This window comes from Dunckerocampus dactyliophorus, chromosome 3 (assembly GCF_027744805.1).
Source record: "Dunckerocampus dactyliophorus isolate RoL2022-P2 chromosome 3, RoL_Ddac_1.1, whole genome shotgun sequence".
NCBI classification, from domain to species: Eukaryota; Metazoa; Chordata; class Actinopteri; order Syngnathiformes; family Syngnathidae; genus Dunckerocampus; species Dunckerocampus dactyliophorus.
The window spans coordinates 8,146,745-8,173,565 of NC_072821.1; the positions used below are offsets into that span (position 1 = coordinate 8,146,745).

At 41.1% G+C, this 26,821-nt stretch overlaps 1 protein-coding gene across 6 annotated transcripts in view; it reads right to left on the minus strand.

The window, feature by feature from the left end:
- The window catches only part of kif26ba (kinesin family member 26Ba), an 89,817-nt gene that overhangs the window by 27,230 nt on the left and 35,766 nt on the right, over positions 1–26,821 (minus strand). For 5 of the 6 annotated variants that reach the window (XM_054769644.1, XM_054769647.1, XM_054769646.1 and 2 more), the window contains exons 3-5: positions 26,001–26,636; positions 17,895–18,079; positions 12,580–12,787 (exon numbers count right to left, since the gene is read on the minus strand). In XM_054769644.1, coding sequence (XP_054625619.1) covers positions 12,580–12,787; positions 17,895–18,079; positions 26,001–26,636 — 1,029 coding nt within the window. The remainder of the gene's footprint in view (positions 1–12,579; positions 12,788–17,894; positions 18,080–26,000; positions 26,637–26,821) is intronic. The other variant, XM_054769648.1, reaches the window with a different exon arrangement.

Genomic DNA, 26,821 nt, shown 5'->3' on the forward strand with positions numbered 1-26,821 from the left:
AATGACCATGGGCCATTTAAGAGAGTTGCTTCAATAAACTGTGTCTGTCTACGTGTGTGTGTGCGCGCATGAGATTGTTTTCCCCCCACATGAAGATAATGATCAATTTTAAACATGATGCCTGTCAACAATAAATATGCAACCTTAGTGACCCCAGGTGCCACTTGGTGCCAGGTCAACACTTTGCATGTCTCACGCACATGCACGCATGCACGCACACACTGTCTTGGAATCCACATGATGCCCTCTGGTGACCCCAATAAAAGAGCCCATCACATCAGTAAGAGCCTAAGGGAAGGATTTTACTGTTGCACGCTTTACAAGGCGTAACTCATAAAATCTTCCCTCCTCTTGAGAGCCTTTTTTCCTCTTCTTGTCCGTAGAGTGAGTGAGTAAGTGGTGTATAGTGGACAATACTACATGAAGCCATAATGCTGTAGTCAATTACACAGTCGTCCCTCGCCACTTTGGGGTTTGAATTTCGCGGCTTTACTCTATCACGTTGTTTCAAAAATATATTCATGAATAAATCGTGCTGTTTTTTGGATGAACACGGCCTATTATTTGTCCAAAGATATACATATTGAAGCACGTTTTACTTATTTCTTGCCTAAATTAAGAATTTTCCAACAGAAAAATGGGAAAAAGGAACTAAAATACAAAAAATTCAAAAGACATGTTCAAATATGGTGTAAATCAGTGGTTCCCAAACCCCTTGAGTCACTTGGTACCAGGCTGCACAGAAAGAAAAAAATAATTTCCATTATTTCATTTTTTGGGGGGATATTTTTTTTTGAAAAGTGGCCGGATTCTCTCTGTTACATTCGTCTCACTTGACGCATGTCCATTGTGCGTGTGCTAACTTTATCTCATGCCGCACAGATAGACTACTACTGTATTTTTACCATTTTTCTTTCATGTCATATTTGGTCTCAAATGCTGATACTATGTGGGAATGCATTAAGGTAAGTTTTGATGACTTATTGAGTGCTAATGTGCACATTTGTCTCAAGTGAATTCATGCTAGCGCCCTGCCTTTTACCACACACGTCGATGTAATAATCTTTCTGGAAAGACTTGGCTTGAACTTGAACTGGTGGATGGTGGGTCGGCATTCATTTGTTTAATTTGATGTTATTCGTGTCTTAGTTTTACACAATACATAATAAATAAGATAAATTAGATCGCTATAATGTACGAATCCCCCCAAACCCCCTGGTTCATGGGTCAAAAAAGGTTGGGGACCACTGGTGTAAATGATATGCAGTCTTTTATACTGGTCACTAGGTGTCAGTAATGTTACTGTAATGTTCGGTGAGACACACAAACACCACACTTGATTGCCAGAACAACAGGCTTTTATTGCAGGTTTGAATGATCTCACAACAGGTATAGTAATCCCTAATAAACATCCCTAATACAAACAAGGGCTACTGTTGCAGCTGTAACCCACGCCAAGCTACAACTAAAAAAAAAAGCTAGACAGATAAATGGAAGCGACCACTAAGTTTAAACCTGATGTTTTTCTCGAGTGTGCTTTCCAACCTACAGTCTTCTCTGAGTGTCCTTGGCCTACTTCCACAGTGCAGTGGATCAATATGTGAGGCCAAGCGCCACCTCCAGTTTCATACAGACACACTTTGTTGATGAGAATGCAGCAAGCTAATGGAGTCTTTGTTGTGGTTGGTGAAAAGAAGAAGAAAACATGGTGATACAACACTTACTATATCTCCCTATCTGCCTGCTACTCATGTCTTAATTCCTTGCATGTCCTTTTTTTCCTCCACACTTTCTCAAAGTGTTTTTCCCCTATCCACTTGGGCCTTTTCCTCCACTATTAGAGAGTCAGCCATGGCATGTCCGACATGACAGAGGGACAAAAAGTTATCTACCCGTTCCGTGTGGAATAGGTAAGTTTTTGGCTTCTTAATTTGTCCTTCTTCCGAACTCTGTTTGAAACACTTTCTTAATTTTACAATAAGTAAATTGGAGAGGCTAACGAGTTAGCTTGGTAGCTTGCTAAGCTAGTGGCAGCCATGTCATATGCCCCTGCAGTGGTGCCGTAGCCTGCGTAGTGTGGTGTAAACAAAGAATAGTAGGAGTGTAAAGGTGACCATAGAAATGTTATTTCATGTCAACAGGCTCTAAAAAGGTTAAAAACCTTAACGCTTTATCCTTCCGTCATGTTATTAGGTAAAATTGATTCTGACCTCCTCCAGGTGATATTTTAGTGTAGAGGTTTGGAGTTGTTTGAACCCCATATCATTGAGCCGTTCCATTTAGGCTCGTTACATTTGAATGACCAACTTTACAGGCACCAGCGATCACCGGTGGAAGTTACTAATGCTCGAACTTACTAGCAGACCTGGCAGATACAGTATGTATAGTTTTAGAGTTCTGCTTTAGTAGGGCAGCACTCTGGGTTCAGATCTGGCTCAGACCTCTCTGTGTGGAGTTTGTATGTTCTCCCCTGTGCTTTTGTGAGTTTGTACCCTGCCTCTGGGAGAAGCTCCAACTTCCACATGTGCATGCATTCTTGGTGGTGTCTTGGAGCACTTGGAGCAAACAACTTCAGCTGAACACCACAAACAGCCCTTAGCAGAAAAATCAAACAGTTGCCTGACAGCTCTTCACCTCTGTGCGCCACTATTATTGGCTAGAAAATCAATAGGAAGACTGACACTGTGTCCTAATTGGCTCCGACGTACTGCAGTAATACACACATACAGTATGACACTGCACAAGATGGACACAAACATCATATTAAGCTCGTATTTAGGCATTTCATTCCAGTTCAGCTCAAGATTGATTCCTTATTTTATTGTACACACAGAAATGATGTAATTTTGGCTGCCACATGATCTGGATAGTGTATGCTAAACAAAATAACACCTTCTACAGTCTCAGAGGTCTTACTTAAATGTACATTTGATAATATATTTATACAGTTAGTAATTATATGAACTGAAAAAATAAAAATATGTGTATCATCAAGCACAAATGCATATTAATCCACAAGTGAAAATAGATCCCTGCAAATGCATCCCTGAGAATCAAAATGGAAAACTATAAAAACAAACACAAAATTCACACAAACACATACTTTGACAGACAGAATACAGTAGGGAGGTGTATGTGTGTGTGTCAATAACATGCACTTGCCAACACTGAGTACATTAATATTTCATCTATGAGGTGGAACATAGTCTCAAAACACACTCACACGTTCATTTAGATGCACTACATACACACTTAGCCATAGAAAATGCACACACACTTCCACACAGTTTGTGGCCAGAGAGGGATCACCACCGCTATTAAAAATTGATTAGCTGTCATGGTATCATCTTCCCCCCAAGGTCAAGTCGCTAGCTGTCTGCGTGTGCGCGCATGTGTGTGTGTGTGTGTGTGTGTGTGTGTGTGTGTGTGTGTGTGTGTGTGTATGCAAAAAGATGAGTGCATAGATAAGAGAGTCCTCCAGTCATTCAGAACAATGTGAAAGTAATGGAGATGAGATGAGATGAAAGAATAGAGATGAAGCTCATACACTAGATATGAGATACAGAGCAACTTTAATTTGACGTCCTGTTCTGTGACAAGAATTCTCTCTCTAGTACTACTACCTTGCTATCTCCACTAAATCGTCTTGTTCTGGTTCTTTGTTCATATAAAGTATTTGTGTCGGTACAAATTAAGACTGTTAAGGACTTTACATCATACATATACAGTGGTGTGAAAAAGTGTTTGCCCTCTTCCTGATTTCTTATTTTTTTTGCATGTTTGTCACACTTAAATGTTTCAGATCATCAAACAAATGGAAATATTAGTCAATGACAACACAACTCAACACAAAATGCAGTGTTTAAATGAAACTTTATATTATTAAGGGAGAAAAAAAATCCAAACCCACATGGCCCTGTGTGAAAAAGTGATCCAAATAACTGGTTGGGCCACGCTGAGCATCAACAACTGCAATCAAGCGTTTGCGATAACTTGCAATGAGTCTCTTACAGCGCTGTGGAGGAATTTTGGCCCACTCATCTTCATTTCTGTAATTCAGCCACATTGGAGGGTTTTCCAGCATGAGCAGCCTTTTTAAGGTCATGCTACAGCATCTCAATAGAATTCAGGTCAGGACTTTGACTAGGCCACTACAAAGTCTTCATTTTGTTTTTCTTCATCCGTGCCTTGCTGGTGTGTTTTGGATCATTGGCCTGCTGCAGAACCCAAGTTCGTTTTAGCTTCAGATCATGAACATATGGCCGGACATTATCCTTCAGGATTTTTTGGTAGACAACAGAATTCATGGTTCCATTTATTACAGGAAGTCTTCCAGGCCCTGAAGCAGCAAAACAGCCCCAGACCATCACACTATCACCACCATATTTTGCTGTTGGTCTAATGCTCTTTTTCTGAAATGTGGCATTACTTATACGCCAGATGTAATGGGACACACACCTTCCAAAAAGTTAAACTTTTGTCTCATCAGACCACAGAGTATTTTCCCAAAGGTCTTGGGGATCATCAATATGTTTTCTGGCAAAATTGAGACAAGCCTTTATGTTCTTTTTGTTCAGCAGCGGTTTTCATCTTGGAACTCTGTTTTTGCCCAGTGTCTTATCATGGAGTCATGAGCATTACCTTAACTGAGGAAAGTGAGGTCTGCAGTTCTTTGGATGTTGTTGTAGGGTCTTTTGTGACCTCTTGGATGAGTCGTCGCTGCGCTTTTGGGGTAATTTTGGTCGGCTGGCGACTCCTGGGAAGGTTCACCGCTGTTCCATATTTTGCCATTTGTGGATAATGGCTCTCACTGTGGTTCGCTGGAGTCCCAAAGCTTTAGAAATGGCTTTATAACGTTTTCCACTTGAAACCATGTGTGATAAACCACAGTTAAGTTATGTTTGGGGGGGGGGGGCCATTCACTTTTTCACGCAAGGCCTTGTAGGTTTGGATTTTTTCTTCCTTAATAATAAAAGGTTTCTTTTAAAAACTGCATTTTGTGTTCAGTTGTGTTGTCATTGACTAATATTTAAATTTGTTTGATGATCTGAAACATTTAAGTGTGATCAACATGCACACACACACACACACATATCCATCCATTTTCTATACCGCTTCTCCTCATTAGGGTCGCGGTGTATGCTGGAGCCTATCCCAGTTGACTTCGGGCGACAGGCGGGGTACACCCTGGACTGGTCGCCAGCCAATCGCAGGTGACACACACACACACATATATATATATATATATATATATATATATATATATATAAATTTTATGCAATGAAATGTTGATTTTTGAAACTATCAACATTTTAACCACCAAACATTAGGGGTGTAATAGGATAATCAGTTCATGAGACAAGACAATAGATGAGATTGGGTCTACCAGAACGAGGCGAGATGAGATTTTAATTAAGTTTAAGAAACATACAATGAAAAAATATATGAAAATATGAAAAAAAAATATATGACAATATATTGCAAATTACTAATATAATTTCTACTATGTTACATTCTTCTGCTTCCAAGACAAAGAGACTATATGGCTGACAAAAGGGCTCGCTCCATTCATGCCGTTATGAACTCTCATCCAGCTTGTTTGGAGAGAGAGAGAAGAGGAAAAAACCCACACATACACATGGCAACATATTGAGACCGGCAAAATTATCAAGTTCATTTGAATTTATTGTGTGACTAATTAATTGATTTATTATTGTCCCAGGCCTAGTGCCCAAGAGACTTTTTTTTTCTGAACAAGAAATCGTTACGTTTTAACCTTGAGATCTCGTGACACATCATTATAGTAATAATATTCATATATCCATGTAATATGATTCTTCTTTCATTATGTCCAATGATAACTTTTTCATGACAGTAGTGTCATTAGCTTTATCATAGGGCTCTACTGTAATAAGGGGTTTGCATACATGGTTCTTTGCCTATGGAGGTTGTTGTGTCTGGTCAGGTTATTAAATTATGTTTTCAGTAACTACAGTAGGGATATCTCTATCTTTCTCCATAACATGACAGTGACTTTGCTTATAAGTGTTCAACTTGTATAACTTCATTTTCCTTGACACATGCTCCCAAATGCGGACTCCCAGCTGTTTGATTTCATTAGCATAAAGTGAGCAGCCACCTACAACTTATAGGAGAGCATGGTTAATAATAATACCACAGGGGAGGGTGAGATACACACACCACTCAGAAAATATCCTCAGAGGGATTCTGTTTTAATTCGACTTCCCTAGATAGAACCAGTTTGGAGCTCCTCCCACACACACACACACGACCCGTGCAGGTTGATTTCCCCAGGCTTTAACTGTGACGTCTCAATCTGTTTTCTGCCATATTAACATCAGGGCTGAAAACTAACCACCAAACAGGCCATGTTGTGCAGGATGTATCTCATACTCTTCCACCGGGGGATTTGCTGCTCATTTGACATCTTTCATTGTACATTGTAATCCTATAAAATGTGTCCCTGAAAGGTGGAGGCCTGGGTGGGGGCAGTGCATGTGTGCAAATGCCATCGCGGCAGGGGGAAGCCGACCCCCGCTGCCAGTGACATTTTTACTGGAGAAATGTCACCCCTATGTGCTTGTCTACGTGCATGTGTGTACAGTATTTGATTAGGTCGTGCTGAGATCTGATTGATTTTTTATAACAGAAGCTTGTTATGTTAGAAATACCAGGATGTAGAATATCTCTCTTGATCTCAGCCTTGCTCCTTTGACAATTTCCTCTCCATGTCACAGCAGTAGGGCCTTATCACCATTACTCTCCTCATACAGGAAATTTGAGAATTAGCACAAGCAAACTGACGTTGACTTTAAACGTGATTGTGCTTCACTTTATGTCTTGTTATCAGATACAGGGCAGACCGACCACAACAGCAATTGCAACTTAGGCAATGCCAGTCTCCTAAATGGTAATGGTTTCGTTTATTTTGAACATGCGTAACAAGGTTAGATGAAAGTACATCACATGTTTACACTTTCACAATACAACACGTCCAAAAAGGAGTAGGAAGAAGCGTAGACTTTTTAATACTGCTACCTTCTCTTTGGCACAGCCATTCCTAATATTTTTTTCACGTCCATATGTTCAATATGTACCAGTTTTTAAAATATTAAATAAAAAAGAATACAGATGTCTCAGAGCAGAGTTAATAGAATTTCTAGGTAACTTTTTCAGGATTGTAAATAAAGGCGTAAAAGATGACAGGAACATGGTTTGGTAACAAATAAGTATGCTATGTGTTATCATACCTTAATTAATGAGTAAAGAATAAATACATTGCTACAGTATATGATAACCCAGCCCCGAAGAAGTCACGTGCTAGTGTACTTTGTAGTGTCGGTCCCAAGCCCGGATGATTGGTGAGGGTTGCGTCAGGAACAGCATCCTGCGTAAAACCTTGCCAAACAAATGTGTAAATCACGACAGAGCTTTCCACACCGGATCGGTCGCGGCCCGAGTTATCGACCGCCACTGGCATTGTTAACCGATACAGTGCCAGTGAAAACTATGCTACTGTTTGTCGACAACAAAGACAGAGACGGGGAAGACGTGTGAAGAAAGACTGAAAGATGAGGAAAGGCAATAGCGTAGTAGTGAAAGTAGAGACTCTAGACGTTGGCACAATGAAGGAAAGGGTATGTATGTAAACAGTGACGTGGAGGTCAGGAGAGCTATGGTGATGAAGATTGAAATTGGGGGAGTAATCATGAAGATTGTTAGTGCGTATGCCCCATAAGTTGGTTGTGAGCTACAAGAGAAGGACAATTTCTGGAGCTGGATGGATGAGTTGATGCAGAGTATTCCCAGAGGTGAGGGAGTGGTCGTCAGCGCAGAGCTCAATAGCCATGTTGGTGAAGGAAATAGAGGAGATGAGTAGGTGATGGGCAGGTATGGTGTTAATGACAGGAACATTGAAGGACAGATGGTGGTAGTCACATGGAATGGAAATGGTCTGACTTCCAGAGTAGGGAGGAACAGAGTCACTTATAAGAGTGGAGGCAGGAGCATGTAGCATGTCTCAAATAAGCATGTCTCAAATAAAGTCTAGCAAAGAAGGATTGGGATAGCAGTAGGGAAAGTAGGCAGGAGTACAAAGAAATGAGACGTAGTGCAAAGATTGCGATGGCTAAGGCTAAACGAGAGGATTTTGATGGGCTGTAAGAGAGACTAGACAGTAAAGAAGGCGAAAAGCACCTATAAAGATTGGTAAGGCAGAACGAATGTGATGGGAAGGATGTGCAGCAGGTTAGGGTGATCAAAGACAGAGATGGGCATGTGATCACGAGTGAGGATAGTGTGAGGGCAAGATGGAAAGAATACTTTGAAGAACTGATGAATGTAGAATAAGAGAGAGACAGAGAAGATTGGATGAATGATGGGAAGTCAGCTGGGTGTGATGACATACCCATGGAAGTGTGTAGGTGAGACAGGTGTGGCACAAGAGTCACAAGATTGTGCAATTATGTCTGAGAATGCAAGGATACGTGAGGAATGGAGGAACAGTGTATTGGTGCCCATCTTCAAGAACGAGGGTTATGTTCAGAGCTGTGGCAACTACAGGGGCATAAAGCTAATGAGCCACCCAATGAAATTCTGGGAAAGTAGTGGAAGCAAGGCTAAGGAGAAATTAGTGAGCAGTATGGTTTCATACTGACAAAAAGCACCAGAGGTGGAGTGTTCGCTCTGAAAGTACGATGGACCTGAATGGTCAAAAAGGCAAACAAGAAAGGTGTACCATTGGGATATTTAGTTTCAGGTCATTCACAGGCCATTCATTGTCATTCAGTACCACCAAGAGCCTGTCTCAAGTAAAGCATCCATCCATCCATCCATCCATCTAAGCTGTCATGATGAATGGATGGATTTGTGGAAGGTTTGTCAAGCAGATTGGCTTTTTTGTTGGGAGATGTCATCATTAATTGTAAAAAAAACAAACAAACAACAACACACGTTTGTGATGGCTAGAGGTAGCAACAAGCATATGTAAGACCAAGTAATCATTTGTGTTGAGAGAGACAATATTTTGAAACGATGAAGATGCTACGAGGACAGACTTTGTGAGGGTACAGTATGTGAGCATGTATGAGTCTGTCTCCCTGACAACTGAGATGACATCTGTCACTTCCATATGGAGGGGGAACTCAGATGGAGGCTCAGTAAAGAAAGGCACAAACTGAACAGTAAGCTTATTTGAAAGTGTGCATTCACTAAGTTTTGATCGACACTGTCAGAGAGGTATTCATTTGATAATATGTTTATTACAAGGCTTATAGTTTGCATCACACTCTTTGTACAAATACAAGGCAAACAGAATGCGTCATTCAAAACTGAGCACTATTGTGCAAATGTACCGAATGAAGTGCTTTGATGTGTTTTAACTAGGAATGTCCGATATTGGCTTTTTTGCAGATAACCGATATGCTGATATTGTCCATCTCCCAATTTCCAATTCCGATATCAGCCGATACCAATATGCTTAACATCTCATATCTTTTTCTTGAGTAAATTTGTTGTAAAGTACCAATACTCGTAAATGAGTACAGTTGTTTTGTTGTCTACTCCACCCATCTTTGAGTAGATGTATTACATTTTAATGTATTACGTATTTTATATGAGAATACATTTGTGTTTCTTGTGCCTTGATTAATGTTATTTTTGGAAAGACTTAATTTATTTTTAGTTAAAGGGGTATTGTTTAAAATACATGAATTTGATGATTATTAATTTGATTGGTTACTTTCATCTGTCATGGTTTTTCAGCACTACTTTGCGCTCTATAGCGGATGTGATGTGTCAATGTCAATAAAGTACTTATCTTAGCCATCTGAGGAGATCAAATACATGCCTAACTTTTTCCCAAGTATATTAGTGCATGTGTGAATGTATTTGTAGCAAGGCACTTTCTGAAGTACATTTACTTCTATTCACTTACAGCACAGCCTTGCCACAATATGGCAGCGATGTTGACGTACGGCTCAGCAGTGCGGCCGACGTACATGGTTTTGACAACAGCTTTGTTTCCCAGCGTGCTTTGCTGTACTGTTGTTCTAAATAGCTGCTAAGTTACACATTTAGGGCTCACATAGTTGTTGATTATTCAGCACTATTCGTTGGTAGTGTCTTGTCTGTTGTTATCTGCCTATTACCTTGCTGTGTGATGTTTTTTAAGCTCTTTCTTTAAAGACACCGCGAGTAAGAATGGTATGTGGAATGAACCCCCCCAGCGATTTCAACAAAGATGGTAAGTTCATTGTGAACTTGATTGTTACTCTGCTTGCTAAATATAGAGATACTTCTTCCGCACAGACTTGAGAGGCTTGTGGCTTGTGTTGTGGCTAAAACCTCTATATTGGCTTACAATGTAGGGACAAAAACCATACCGATGCTGGCTGACATCACATTTTTATGCCAATATCGGGCCGATAAATATCGATGGCTGATAGTATCTGACAACCCTAGTTTTAACTCTTCTGCCTTAAACCTAAATGAGAAACTCCTACCCCATACAAAAGTCCAAAGTAGTAGATAAGTCCTGTCCAGATAAATGATGGATGTTCGACTCATTAATGATGGAACGCGAGTAAGTAACTCCTCTATGTCTCTGTCCCACAATGCACAGCTGTTGTTTGATTTCTTCCACCATACCCATTCACTTTCCTGCACAGACACGCTCAGATGCACAGTCAGTCAGCCCAAAACTGTGGAGGAGGCGGTGCCACTAAAAACTCATTACATGGACAATCAATATTGCACACACTTTAGAAGCATGAACGCCCCCACCTCATACACATCTACACACATTTCATCAACCACAGGCATGGGTGACAGATGACTTTTGTCAGGCTGAGATGTGTTACCATGGTAACCATTAGGCATATTTTGGTATGGTGCAACAGCGGTGACACACACATAAGAGAAAACCATTCAGCGATGGTCAACATTGTGAAATATTTTTGATACAGTGACTTACACTCAAATCACTTTCAAAACAGTCTTAAGTTTCCTGTAAATCACACTGAAGCCAAATACAGTGGTGTGAAAGTGTTTGCCCTCTTTGTGATTTCTTGTTTTTTTGCAAGTTCGTCACACATGTTTCAGATCATCAAACATATTAGTTAATGAAACACCACTTGCGATGAGTCTCTTACAGCGCTGTGGACGAACCACAGTTGGTTTCAGCTTGAGGTCACGAACAGATGGGCGGACATTTTCCTTCAGGACTTTTTGGTAAACAACAGAATTCAAGATTCCATTTATCACAGCAAGTCTTCCGGGTCCTGATGCAGCAAAACAGCCTCAGACCATCACACTACCACCACCATATTTTGCTGTTGGTATGATGTTCTTTTTCTGAAATGCGGTGTTCCTTTTACGCCAGATGGGACTGGCGTAATGGGACTTTCAACTTTTCTCTTGTCAGACCACAGAGTATGCCTCGGGGATCATCAAGATGTTTTCTGGCAAAATTGAGACTTGGAACTGTGCCATACAGGTCGTTTGCACAGTGTCTTTTCTTATGGTGGAGTTATGAACACTGACCTTAACTGAGGCAAGTGAGGCCTGCAGTTCTTTGGATGTTGTGGGGTCTTTTGTGACCTCTTGGATGAGTCGTCGCGACGCTCTTGGGGTAATTTTGGTTGGCCAAAATTCCTGTGAAGGTTCACCACTGTTCCATGTTTTCGCCATTTGTGGACAATGGCTCTCACTGTGGTTCACTGGAGTCCCAAAGCTTGACAAATGGTTTTATAACCTTTTCCACACTGATAGATCTCAATTACTTTCATTCTGGGAGGGGCAACACGAGGGGCAGTCACTTTTTCAATAAAATAATAATGCTAAAAAGTTTCATTTAAAAACTGCATTTTATGTTCAGTTGTGTTGTCATTGACTAACATTTAAATGTGTTTGATCATCTGAAACATTTAAGTGTGACAAAAATGCACAAAAAAAAAGAAATCAGGAAGGGGGCAGACACTTTTTCATACCACTGTACATTTGAGCGCCACACATTTCCATACACATCAAAGTCCACATACCAAAAAGTGTATTGTACTGTATAAGACCAATGAGTCTCACCTATATAATAATGATAATGAATGTAATTTTCTTAACTTTCAATGCCGCTTAACCCTCACTAGGGTTGCGGGGGTGTGCTGGAGCCTTTCCCAGCTGACTTTGGGCGAGAGGCGGGGTAGACCCTAAAATGGTCGCTAGTCAATCGCAGGGCATATACAGTATATACAAACAATCATTCACACTCACATTCATACCTACGGACAATTTTAGAGTTGGCAATTAACCTAATGTGCATGGGTTTTTTTTTTTTTTGGACATGTGGGAGGAAGCTGGAGTACCCCGGGAAAACCCACACACGCATGGGGAGACCATGCAAACTCCACACAGAGATGCCCAACAGAGACTGGAACCCAGATCTTCCAGAACTCCTGAATGTGTGGCCAACATGCTAACCACTTGGCCACCATGCGGCCCTATATCGAAAATAAAAAGTGACTTATTTTTAAAAATAAAACACAATGTATATTATGTTTCACTTACCTTGCCGAGACCAGGTGTGTCTTTGATCTTATTGGCTGCACGGAGAAGGCAGGGCGGAGCTGGGGGTGGTGCGATCAAGAGGGCGGAGCTAAAATTGGTTGGGAAAAGATGGGAGTCACACATCGGTGAGGATGTTGTCACAGGCACCGGCGCTGTGGTGGCCTTCAGCTTCTTCTTCTTGGATGTTAAATTCAGTTTTTGTGCAGCTCTGACGGAGAAGCAGACAAGAAGAAGAAAGTTATTAATTATACTGATTAATTAAAAGCATAATAATTGACCACCTCGTGTCATAATTGCATGTTGAAGTGGATAAAGATCTGCACGCCAACATGGACCTATATTTACATCCTTGCAGTTTGGCAGAAAAGATAATCACAGTCGACTGTGCCTACACACGCATACGCATATGTTCTCGTTTTAAGTATAGTAGCAAAACCTGGATGAGTGGACTATTTGCTTTCTTGTTGGGCCACCAAAAATTGCATTTATATTTCTGCTTTATCTATTCCTAACTCAGATGCTCTTTTTTTGTTCCATTTTTTGTAATACCACTTTTAACTGTCTCAGTTTTTCCTGACAACTCTTGTTCAATCGGTTTTTGCCTTACTACTGCATCATTTTAAGCCATAGAGGAGCATATCAACTATTCACTGTCATGTATGTTGGCTAAGCTCCGATTTTATTTACTCTATAACAAATATGTATGCATATATAAAAATATATCAATGTATTCCACATTATATTAAATATTTTAATGGACACTAAACACACACAGGCACAGGATAAAAATGAGGAATTAGTGAATTCAATTACATTAACATTATTCCAGAATAATTGAGCGCTTACGTTGTCTAAATCCTGCAGTTGTCCATTCCTCAGATATATTAGAGCTAGAGAGAGGACCACTGCCCTCATGAACACTCGGTCAAAGAGCTATATTCTCACACCATTGGCTTTCAATTAAGTGCAGCAGGTTACAGAGATGAGAGCGAGGTAGCGGGTGGTGGGGTTGGCTAAAGTGAGAAATTGTGGCGATGGCGAGACAGTAGTGCAAAAAGAAGAGGAATGAGACCAGTTATGTGGACTGGAATTGTAATGGTGCAGAATTTTGTTTAAGAACAGGAGTGGACATTGACTTGTAATAAGCAGAATGGAATCCCTACCATTGCAATGGCAGTCTATTTTAGCGACCTATCACACTGGTGGACCAGCCAGGAATTCCCACTTTGTGTGGTATCTTCGACATCTGTGCTAATGTTGCTTGCTTCTAATCATGTGTTTGTTACTTAAACTTCACATTTAGTACTGACCATTTGTATTTAAAACTGTGGCATAAAAATTTTACAACTGCAGGGGGAACTCCAGAGCAAAAAGTAGCGATTGTTCCTTACTTTATTTTAAAGTCAGTGCAGAAATATTACATGTTATACAATCTGATATGATAAAATTATTGTTTTTAGACTCTTGTGATTGTTGCTAAAAAAAATACTGTGTGCATTTATAGCTGTCCTTTTGTATTTATCACAGTGGAAGATCCAGGGAGGAAAATATAGTCCTGTATACAACCCTCACATTTCAGTAGCCATTTGGTTATATCTTCTCATTGGACAATATTATAGAAATAAATAATAAATCTATACTGTTATACAAGCTGTACACTGACTCCTCTAAAGTACATCCAAGTTAAGAGGCCGTGTTTGTTATAGCCAGCTATGAGGTCTCCAAGGTTTGGACCGCAATTATTTGTCTGATGTTTGCATTGTGCATGTTGATGGTGCACAATGCTATAAACACAAGTGCAAGCTGAATTTCGGAGGCACCGAAAGAGTCCAAAAGGTGAAACACTGGACAGACGGGATATGGTCCATGGGTTGGAAGGTGCAAATATGTTCCTGTTCCTTCATGCTGTTTTGCTAAAGTAATATAGAGTCTAAAATAATGTGTATCTGCTGTAAAATTCATCAGGCTGACTAAATCCTCATTACACAAGCTGTGTGTGTGCGCGCTGTAGCACTCTGTTTCAGTTTAATCTATGTCACGGATGCAGTCACACAGACACCTACACAACTAATTGGCAGTGTTTAATGACAAGTGGCATGGGATTTGCCTGAGTGGATCTTTTCCAATCTGACTCTAAAGTGAAGGGTACTTGTTTTCTATCCATCAGCAGTCTTTGTTCATTCCTCCACTCATCTCCAGCCTTCACGACTCTGCTGTCCCCTTCTGGCTTCAGTCCATCGCATAATCAACCCACCAGATCTCCCCTGCATATGAAATCCTTTCTCCTCAATTATTCCTTTTCCTCTTGCACTGCTCTTCTCTTCTCCTCCCCTTGCTGCCTTTCTCACCCAACCAGTCCACAAAATATATCCAACTACATTCCCAATTTGGAATCAGAATGAGATTCGGACAATGAAAAAAAAGAAGAACAAGACTAGAATGCTGATTGATACATCACAGCATATCATATCAATCCACATGAGGATGCCCCACGGGTGCTCAATTGGGTGGAGACATACTCGGCCACTCCCTCACCTTCACCTTCAGCTTGTCATCTTAAAGCTGCGTTTGGGTGCGTTTTCATGGTGAAAAACTGCCATGTGGCCCAGTTAGCCAAGGGAGCGGATAATGCTGTGCTTCACAATGTCACAGTACATGTTGGAATTCATATTTCCACTCAATGACGCGCAGTTCCCCAGTGCCAGCAGCACTCATGCAGCCACAGACCATGACACTACCACCACCATGCTTGATCATTGGTAGGCCAGAATTATCTTGCTGCTCACTTGTGTTGCCAGCTGTTTAGACAATAAAGGCTGTGTGTTTTCAGTAGATAGTAAATGTATAGTTCTATACAAGCTGACTATGCCAAAGCGTATCCAAGTAGAATTTCTACAGTGTTGGCCCTTGAAAAAATGCTTGCTGAAATGTGAGGGGAGATACTGTAAATCCAACAAGTCAGCTGGATCACACAAGACACTGGTTAGTTGTCATTTGGTTAACTAATTCCTTATTTTAGGTACCCCTTGTTGTCATGGTAACAGTAATGACATGCAGTTAGGGAACAAATGTCATTCTTAGTAAAACAGTAAGATAAAATGAGCCTCCCACGTAATAGCCACCCTCTATCCAAAATAACACCACTTTTCCAATTCTGCAATTCACTTGGGACAAATTCATTTACTCTGGTACCTCCAGCTACACACACACCACAAATCACAAATCCCCAAAGAGCCAATCGGCAGAGCATGCCAAACAAAAAAATCCTGCACTGATAGAAACTCCCTTCCCCCTTGTATAAGAGCACACACACACACACACACACACACACACACCTAGCAAATACAGCTTGTCTCCATCCTTTAGCCCGCCGTCCCTCGAGGGCCACTGCAGCACGAGAGGGGGGAGACACCACCGTATGAGAGTGACATATTCACAGAGCAATTGGCACTAATGAAAGATATTAGTCATACACGCATTAGCAGAAGGAGGAAGGTCAGTGTGGAGTCAGGAGGATTGGAGGCAGGAGTTTGACAATGGTTCAGAAAAGACAACAGAAAGAAGTAGGGGCGAAGGCATTGAGCGAGGAAAAGGACACAGGGATTTAGTGCATGTGAGTGTGTGTCTAATAGGAGTGTCTGCATGCAGTCCACGTGGGAGAGTAAACAGCATGGCAGCCATGGGATTTAGCAGTACTGCATGGCTGCATCCAACCTAAACCCATACATGCACACAGTCAGCAAAGTGGACAATCGTTTTGCCTTAACAATTAGTCTCATCACACACACACACACAGGTGTCAGCTGTATGTTTGAAGGTGACATTTGGAACAAAGGAATCATTTTGTCCCTTTAGATTCCTTTAAGAGGACATGTCACAAGCTATGCAATCCAATTACACAAAAAGAAAGAGGAGAGTGACACCTGCAGCACTAACTAACAATATGTTCTTTCACTTTGGGGGCTTGTGAAACAGTCCAAAGACAGCTGGAATGTCAGCCAAATGTGTGTATTTTGGTGTAAAATGGCCTCACGGATCAAAGGTCACAGAAGAAAAACCTCCCAAGACAGCATGATCACTGTTTGCGTGAGTTGGACTAGAATTTTACAAGCTGGCCATGCATTGTCATGCACACACACACGCATCATCAATGCAATTTAATAATTAGCAGGGGAAGAGGAGGGATATGAAACGAGGAAGGGTGACCTTTGAATACATTTTTTGAAGTATATAACTATTACTGCTATGTGAATTTCAACAGTGCCTCAGCTACTTTGACACAATGATAGGCTTTGATAGCATTAATTATTTATTGTTCATTTTCAGCTTCCCATCCGTAGTCATCCATAATTTATCCACAACAGTCATGTCATATTGGCCTCATGTCTGTAGATGTGGCACCTGCATCTTTACAAGGCTAGGCTTAAATAAGCTCTGCTTCTTCCTACTCCTTTGCGGACAGGTGTAAACCTGGAGTGTATTTTTGTACTATTACCATAATATCAAGGTACACGAACCTGAAGTGGAACAGTTTGGAATTCCACCAACATTTTCTGGAAAGTACTCCAGTCACGCAAAAACCTGGAGTGTTTAGACTTCAGGAATGTTAGTTGGCAGGACAAGCAGTATAGAAAATGGACAGCTGGCAGGTTTGTTTTTTCACCAATTCCCTTCACCAGCACCTCCAGCAGTGCATGTTTTTGCCGATCCACTTAAATTGGCTTGTTCAACCCAGGCAGCTCAGTACAATATACCTACTGTATGGGTGTCACAAAATGTCGTGTCACAAGATCTCACGAGATAAAAATGTGACAAGAAAAAAACTGTCTTGTGGGCACGAGGCCTGGAACGATAATAAATCAATTAATTCATCACACAATAAATGAAAATGAACTCGATAATTTTGCCGGCCTCAATACATTGGCATGTGCGTGCGTGTCTGTTTTCCTCATCTCCTGCCTCCAAACAGGCAGGAAGAGGCTCTGTGCATTGGTTTCAACACCTTGGCTCGTTAGTTTCATAGAACAATGGCATGAATGGAATGAGCCCTTTTGTCAGTCATACAGGCTCCCATCGGTAACCCAATAAAAACTGACCTCGCACCCATTTTGGGTCCCAAACCTAAGTCTGCCCCCGTCTATTATTTGAGTAGCAGCTCTGGTGGTGGCTTTATTGTTTATTTTAGATCTGATCATTTGTAACTGTGATAATATCCAAGGAAACCAAAATTTCTTAAACTGAGTATACTTTTTCCTGACAATACCACTAGATATTCAAGCACAAGTTCAATTCAATGCTGACCAAGTGCATCTTACCTGGCAAAGAAAGAGGCAGCAGTCGAGCTGGTGGTCTGTGCTGTGGTGGTGGTGGTCGCCAGACTGTGTGAAGGTGAGTTTGTGTGTGAAGAAGAGTTTGTGTGTGAAGGTGAGTGTGTGTTGTAGCGGTTCAAAGCAGCCTCACTCAAACCCTCTCTGGACGCCTCTGAGACCATCTGAGAGATCTGATTGAAAGACAGAAAGAGAAGGGAGATATTAACAATGCTCCGAGTTCACCTAGATCACGGTGAGTTTTATTGAGCTGTGTTTTGATGTTTTTAAAAATTGATGGGACACCAACCACAACAATACCAGTTACCTACACTCAAAACAACAAAGGCGTTCCAATTAGTATACAACTGCTTGTTCTTGCCCCCTCCACTACACATTTAAGATTCCCTGTAAAGTTGGATGAACACAGTAGAAAACACACACAGTTTGTGTGATATCAGTTTCAATTTTCCTGCAGTGTGTGCATTTATTTACAAAAGGAATAACTACATCAATGTACTAATTTTCCTTAACTTTTAGGCCCTTCTTAGCCCCACCCACAGTACAGTATTGTTCTAGGCCCCAGGGATCAGGAAACTCTGGTCTGTAAGACTTTTTGTGAAACTTAACCACTGAAACCAATTACACATATGCTCCCTCAAACCCATTAAAAAGACACTAGTCATGCTCACTATGTTCAAATCTCCATTGGGCATCTCTGTGTGGAGTTTGCATGTTCTCCCCTTGTGTATTGGGGTTCTCTCCGGGTACTCCGGTTTCCTCCCACATTCCAAAAAATGCACGTTAGGTTAATTGGCGACTCTAATTTGTCCATAGGTATAAATGCGAGTGGTTGCTTGTCTATATGTGCCCTGCAACTGACTGGCGACCAGTCCAGGGTGTACCTCGCCTCTTGCCCGAAGTCAGCTGGGATAGGCTCCAGCATACCCCCGTGACCCTAGTGAGGATATGCGACATAGAAGATGGATGGATGAATGCTCACTATGCTGTTTCCTGGGCAACTTGGGGCTAAAGAGGCAAAGTTGTCTGCTGTATCACACAGCAGACAAAGGACAAGGAGAGACGGCAGAAACACAGTAAAACTGTAAGGATTATAAGTCAATATCTGCCAAATCATGTGTCCGTCAACAACTGCGGAAGGAAGATATAATAAGTGTGTGTGTGTGTGTGTGTGTGTGTGTGTGTGTGTGTGTGTGTTTGTGTGTGTACATATGGAGAGGAGAGAGAGGGCGGTGAGCCATTACTGAAATAGATATGGATTATTGATTATAGTTCTTTATGTTCTTCCACTGCTCCAATAAAGGACCTAATAGCTTACCTCAAAGTAAATCTGCAAGCACGCACATGTATGTATGCTTGTGTGTCGCTTTGTGGCTGTGGACTGTAGTCAATGTCTGTGTGTGTGTGTGTGTGCGCACGCATATTTACTGCTAAAGGGTTCACAGGGTCCATGCATGCAGCAGCCTGCTGCCTTGACAAATCACCAATACTAAATGAGATGCCTGTATAGTTTATACCATACTCCTCTTTGCAATGACGCCCATTTCCCAGATCCTAACTGCGCTCTCCAGTGCTGCATTATTAAAGCTGTGGTGACCGCTTCCAGCACAGGTCTAGTGGGCCATTTGGAAAGCCTGCACATTGTGCTGCTTCTATTCATCCTGAGGAAGTAATGGGAAGAGGAATGTAATTGTCGCAAAGATCATTATACCGTATATCCTCAAATAATGGTCTTCTCTAGACGGAATTAGTCGCTGGGTGCGTCGTCCAATTCAGACAAATACATGCTCCCCTCTTCGAAATAAAGTTAGTCCCAATAGGTAGCCATGATTGCCTATGCAGTTCAGTTCATGTGGGCACAGTTTGGTACAATACACTTGCCCCAGAAGACTGCAGTGGGGCTGCAGCAGCTTGAGAAAAATAACGAAAAACATATTGTTAAAACCGGCTAATCTAAGGTAAAGAAGCTAAGCCTGGGTTGAGAGGAAAGCACAAAAGAGGAGCCAGAATTTTTTGGGGGGGGGGGAACAGGAGAGGCCCCAAGCATTTTACGCTCTCTGCTTTAGTCAAACCAACCTATGAAAGCTGAGTTAATAGCAAAACAACGCAGCTGATAAAACAGAAACACAATACATGTCAGCATGGTGTAACAGCCTTGCAGCAAGCATAAACTCGAGTAGACATGTAAAGCTCATATATCAGTCAATGTAATCCTAATACAGAGGAACCTCGTTAAGAGTCATTAATCCGTTCCAGAAAGTCCAACGAAACCCGAAATTGTTTTTTCCCATAAGAAATTATGTAAACCCAATTCATCCATGGCGATGAGGAAGCTATTTCTTAAGTTCAGTAGTGTTTCTCACCATCTTTATCAAAATGCTGGCACTTGCAACTTTCTTTGAATCCATTTGGGGTTATTTTGCAGCCATGATCAACAAGAAAAGCAGAGACTTGTGGTATAACTGTGTTAGTTAGCAAACAGGCATGCTCATGTTTTGTAAGAAAGATACGTTACAAGCACAACTGGATAATAACACAACAAGACGCTCGCCATTGTATGCTAACCGGGAACTGAACCAAATTTTTTAAACCAAATTTTTGCATAAATTTTTTTATATAAACCGAAAAGCTTGCTAACTGCGGTTCCACTGTACTGGTTTACCAGTAAGGTTTGCTCAAATTTGAAATATCTATCTATCTATCTATCTGTCTATCTGTCTATCTGTCTATCTGTCTATCTATCTATCTGTCTATCTGTCTATCTATCTGTCTATCTATCTGTCTATCTGTCTATCTATCTATCTGTCTATCTGTCTATCTGTCTATCATGCCTGTGAATATTGTCATTCATCCAGGTTATTGTATTCTCAGGTCGTATCTTTTTATTAGCAGTGTATTTTTTTACCGAGGAGTCTCCTGCGGATAGTACCGCGTATGCCTCTATTTCCGCTTGTTTTTTTACCCCCCTCCCAATTAGCAGTGTTTTGACAACCCACCACGTCCCCTCCTGCCACCCTGAACACGGTTTAGCAAAGCATCCGCTCAAGTATGCTGCGTGTGGACTGTCACGGCGAGCCGACTCGCTGCCGCATGCACCAGGGGCTTCAAAGTCTATAAACGTATAAACTTTGCATAGAAACACTCACAATAGTTGTTCAGATTGAAGTTACAGATGTCCGCCATCTCCTGGTGTAAAGTATTAACTACACGAGACACCGTATTTGCAGAAATGGCTTGTTAAATTCAGCAATGTTGCTTGTCGCTATTTTGCGCTTAAAGGGTTAAGATGCTACCTCATTTATTTTGCTACAACTAAACATGCCGACACAACGACGGCGATACAGTGATCAAGACATGTTTGCACACTTCTTTCTTCTTTCTCTGTCTTTTTCTTATTCTTGGTAAAAAAAAAAAAACCCAAACTAAAATGCACTAATTTGTCTTTATTATGATGCACAGTCTATTTCCCAAACTTTCACCTCCCTCATCTGTCTCTCTTAGATTTATTGTATTCTTCCATCTGTTTCCAACCACAGGCCACACTCATGTCAAACAACAGAATGTGGCCTGAAATTTTGGAACGGGATGAAGAGTAATAGTGTGTGTGTGTGTGTGTGTGTGTGTATGTGTGTGGTCTGGCCTGCTTTTATCAGGGGAAAACACATGCAATCTGTAAAGCAATCTAACGTCTTTACTGCAGTCGAGTAGCAGGAGAGAGACAGTACGGAGGAAGGTGCATTGAAAAAGTAAGTGGGACAACGAAACAGGATGTTTCTCGTACATCGGAGGTGGTGAAAAGACAAAGTGACAGATGAGAAGATGCACAAAATGAATAAGGATCTCATTAGGTCTGTGGCAGGAAGAAAGTACAAGAATGTATTTCTTTTTTCTTGTCGCTTTTTCAAGAGGCCATTAACTCAACATGCTACTTATTTTCATTTGAATCAGTTTATATTGATGAATGAATGTGATATTGTTTTTTTGGAATACAAAATGTTTCAAGCGGCTGGATTACAACCACCACACTTGATCTATCTGCTTTATATTAGTTAAGATAACTATTGCCTTATCTTGACACTGAAATTGCTAATTCAGCTTATCTTAGAACCTCTGCAGTCAAACCCATTCTGAATTGAAACAGAATTAATCAGTTCCAGGGTGAAGCCGTCGCCATTATCAAAACCTAAACTGTACATTCCATTTTGAAGTCACATTTTAACATTCTCATACCAGTGTATATGTACTGTATGTTTTAATGACGAAGGTGTATGCGAAGATGATTCGCCACGCATCTCTTTTTTTTTAAAATCAATGTTTACTGTCAAAAGAAGTATTCAAAAAATGTTAATGTAAATGTACCGTGTCAAAGGCTTTTATTGACAGTAACATTAAGCATATGTAAAACGTTAACGTTTTTCCGGATGCTCCAAACAATTGGAAAGGGGATTCATCAGAAAAAATGACTTCACCCCAGTCTTAAGGAGCCCAGTCCCTGTATCTTTTGCCAATACCAGTCTGTCCCTAATGTTTTTCCTGAAGAGAAGGGGCTTTTTTGCATGTAGTTAATCATCTGACGATTGCTGAATTGAAATCTCGTAAAATTGGGGACGTCATGCAAAAAATTCTCAAGGTTTTGCGACTTTAGAGGACACATTTTTTCCCAAAAATATTGGTTACATTCCAAAACTTAACAATCATTTGACCTCAAGTTCCTGTGTGTGTTTTTGGAATCATTTTTGTGACGGTTTTTGAACATTCTTCCTTTAGAATTTGTGTCTTTGGTTATAGATGGTATTTTGCAGACGTGGCGACTCAAGTTACGCGACTTGGACTTCACTATTGGAGTCACTATTTTGATGACTTCTGACTTTAATCGACCTTAGTCTTTACTTGAGACTTGACTTGAGATGAAAGACTTGACACTTACTTGAGACTTGCAAAACACTGACTTGCTCCTACAGTATAATCTAATTTTCTATCCATAGACTGGAGGCATACTTTAAATGTATTGAAATTATCAGGCATCTTTGAGTAAACTTTGAGTGTCATTTGAGTATCTCATTGCCGGGACGACTGTCCAGGTGTTTGGTAATCAAAATATGGTCACCCTCGTAAGATATTATGTCTTGAAAAAAAATGTATTGTGCGGCAAAGTTGTATACGACACGGCACGCTATTCTGACCAGTGAAGTTAGCAATGAAGCTAGCATTAATGCAACATGAGAGGTGTCCTGGCTGGTCCAACAATATTATAGTGGTAGGTAAATAGAGGTTGTCATAGCAATAACACATTCTATTCCCCTTATTATAAGTTAGTGTACCATCCAAATTATCTTTGAAGCTGGCAAAGTTATTTCATACATTTCGACGTACTCTTCCTAAAAGCCTTCTTGTTCCTAACTTTCGATTCTGACACCTAGAAGACTGATATTAATCTGTGAACAATATGCCTTATTGTTATGTTCTCTTCTGCCTTACAAGAACTCCTTCAGCATCTCTTCCTCTACTCGCCACCATTGTAAGCTTTCCTCATATTGCCTCTAAAAACCATCTTTCAATCATCTCTGTGGGTAGCCCCTCCCCCCTTTAGCTTCCCATCTCTCACGGGTGAGTCTAAACACGGGTGATTTATTATTCTGCTCTATTTCTCCTCGGCCACCGACCCACCATTACTGTCAAAATTTACGGCAAGAAACACCGACATAGCACACCTCCCAGCAGCAGAGACACAATCTCTGACAAAGACGTGCACCTGCAGGAAACACATGCTTACTGAATGGACTGGATCAAAACACGATACACGCACTGGACGCTTCATTAGGTACATCTGCACAATTAAATGAGATGAGATCCAATACAACAACTGGTTCAAAAATGATGACTTGACAAAGGTAAAACTGTTCGGGGCGTTACTATTGAATCAACGTCAAGATGAGTTTTATGATTTGTTTACATGAATTGTACAAGAATAAAACTGTAATAAGAAAATAAATGTGATTTTGAATTTGATATTGATTTTAAATAATAGTATTTTAATGTAATTTTACGAGAATCGGGTTGTAATATTACTAGGAAAAAAGCTGTAATTTTGAGACTAAAATTTGAGTATTACGCAGATGTAATTTAATTTTATGAGAATAAAGTTTTCATTATGGGTTGCCACAGTGAGTCAATCGCAAGTTTAATTTGGCTTAGTTTTTCCCACTAGTTGCCCGTCCTGATGTATATATGTGTGTGTGTGTGCGTGTGTCTGTATGTATGTATGTATGTATGTATATATATATATATATATATATATATATATATATATATATATATATATATATATATATATATGCAGTTTCTATTTAAGTATATTCTTGATTTTATCAGTGTTGCCCTACTACTTCTTTGTACTCTATCATCAATTATCATACTATATAAAGACAAGCCACAATAGATAAAGCTTATGCACATATTTCTGTCCAAGAGTAGGGATCGAATAAAACACCTTTTTAGATAACAATCTCATTCAAATCCTGCACTGAATAGCAACTGAACAACTATGGAACGCTGCAGCGGCAATGATATAATTAATATGAAGCAGACAAAGTTTGAGGAAGACAAGATAAATAGGCATAGGAAATAAGTGAAGAGAGAACCCCAGTGTGTGTGAGAGAAAGAGAGAGAGTGAGGGAGAGAAGGAGAGAGAGAGTGTGTAAAACAAGATGGTACCGGTGGGGGGGGGGGTGACATAGAGTCCCTAGAGTTCTAATTATCACGGTATGAATTATTACATCTGTAGAACACGTTTGCATGTCCACACACACACACACACACACATGCACGCACACATGTGGACACACACCTCAGGATCTCCCCTGTAGTCTCTCTACCGTACACCTCTGTAGCACTCATCACTGCAGGCATTCTCCACTTCTTCCTCCGCCTCCCTAGTCTTTTCATGTTCCATCTCTTCCTGTCTCCCCAAAAACACTTTTGTGTCTTTACAGCAAAAATTAGAGACATTTTGTATCTCAGAGGTGGCTTTAAAAAGTGGTCCTTGTAAGATGTTCAGGCTTCCTGTTCTCATAAAACATGCCGTACTACTGTATGAGGTGACCAGTATGTGCCTTCAAAATAAAAGGAGAGTTGTGAAAGAGAAGACACCTCTTATGGATGACAAACACGTTATCCCCTCTTGTCAGTTAATGAGTTCAGACTGCAGTAATTAAGTAATCCCAATTGCAAACACATTAACTCTTGCTCTTCTTCACATGCATGTCGCACTTTAGTGTTCACGTTAGATGATCTTACCGCTATTAGCACTGAATGCATTCCTGGGCAACTGATGGAATGGATGTAGGTTTAAGTGACACCTTTATTCAATTCACCACCAAGTCCCCTATAATCAGCAGGTGTGTGGTCTCCAAAAGCAAATAACCGTCAGGGTCTCTAATCAGCAAAAAAAACTATTCGCCATGACAGCTGTGGCTGTAGGCAACCTCCTGATGTTGCTGCACTGGGAGTATCATGAGTGGTCATCATCCAGCATCTTTATCTACCTCTGTGATGCTTTGAAATGTTGGTTGCGCTCTTCAGCAGTTGGTGTGTGTTGGTGTGCAACTCATGCCGGACTCCTCAGCAGTATTAATGCTGGGTGAGCAGTATGCTCCCTACCGCTATTACGACATTGGCTCTGATGCTGCTCTGTCGTGCAAGTGAGCTACGGTTTATTTTCCACTTTCTCATGCACTCCAAATCATAATTAAAACTAAAAAAACCATCTGTTATAAATGCTGTATTGTGTTCCAATTAAGACCACATCTTCTTTGCGGTTTAGGTGAATATACAGTACAGTCCTGCTATAATTACAGCATTTAGGGTATGCCATATACTGTTAAAATAGGGCCTGTGTTCTAATAGATGCCGGGCCTCAATTTATCTTCCACTTCAACAAATAAAGTCCCTCAGAAACAGAGCAGACTGTAATGCCACCCTTACGTATGCATTGGTAGGTGAAGGCCTTCTCTAAAATAGATGCCTTACTTCAAATAAATGCCTGCATTCCTGACCACTGCGTGAGGAAATAGGGTAAATGTAAAATCAGCCTACCTTGTATGGATAGAGTGTGACTCCGCCATTAGTTCTATTTAGCTGCTGTAGACCTGTTGTGTTGTTGCTACTGTTTGCACTGCTATTCCAAGAACTGTTCACTGCACTCACTTGAGCCACAGCTGCTTTTCCAGAACCGGGTGACCCATTCCGTCTTTCCGCAACACCTCCAATCCCCAGCGAGCTGGGTTTGGACCCCAGTCTGATCCCTGCAATATGAGTTTGTTGGTTTGTGGGACTCCCGTGACTTGTTGCAGATGGTCCGTGACTGGGGCTGGGAGTAGGGGTCTGGCCTGGACTCGGTGAAGGCGACGGGGACGAGGAGCGAGAAGGGTGCGAAATGGCAGAAGCAGCAACTGAGGAGGAAGAAGATGGTAGGAACGGGGATGGCCACTCTCGTGAGCCTGATGCTCCTAAAGCTCCCTGGGAGGTGTAGCGTCCAAAGAGTGGAGGAGGGGACGAGGAGGGAGACAAGTCCCACTCGTCCAGGGTGAGGACCATGCGCACGGCTTCCTGTTTGAGTTGAGTGAGGTGAGTAGCGCACACATCACAGCGACTGTCACGCTCATTCCATGCCCGCCGGGAACTGTTGGGGACCTGCAGCTTATCATGGAGGAGGAGGGGGAAGGACGGGTCCTAGAGGGAGGAAGAGAGAAAGAGAGGAGTTTAGGCTTGGTAGTCTGGATGCAAAACAACACTCGGTGTTTACTTCTTTCATTCAAATGTAGCCTGATACTGATGGAATTCTTCTATCAAAAAAAACTTGCATCTCACAATGCAAAGAGATTCATTTCATTTGAGTTAAGACAAAACAAGACAGC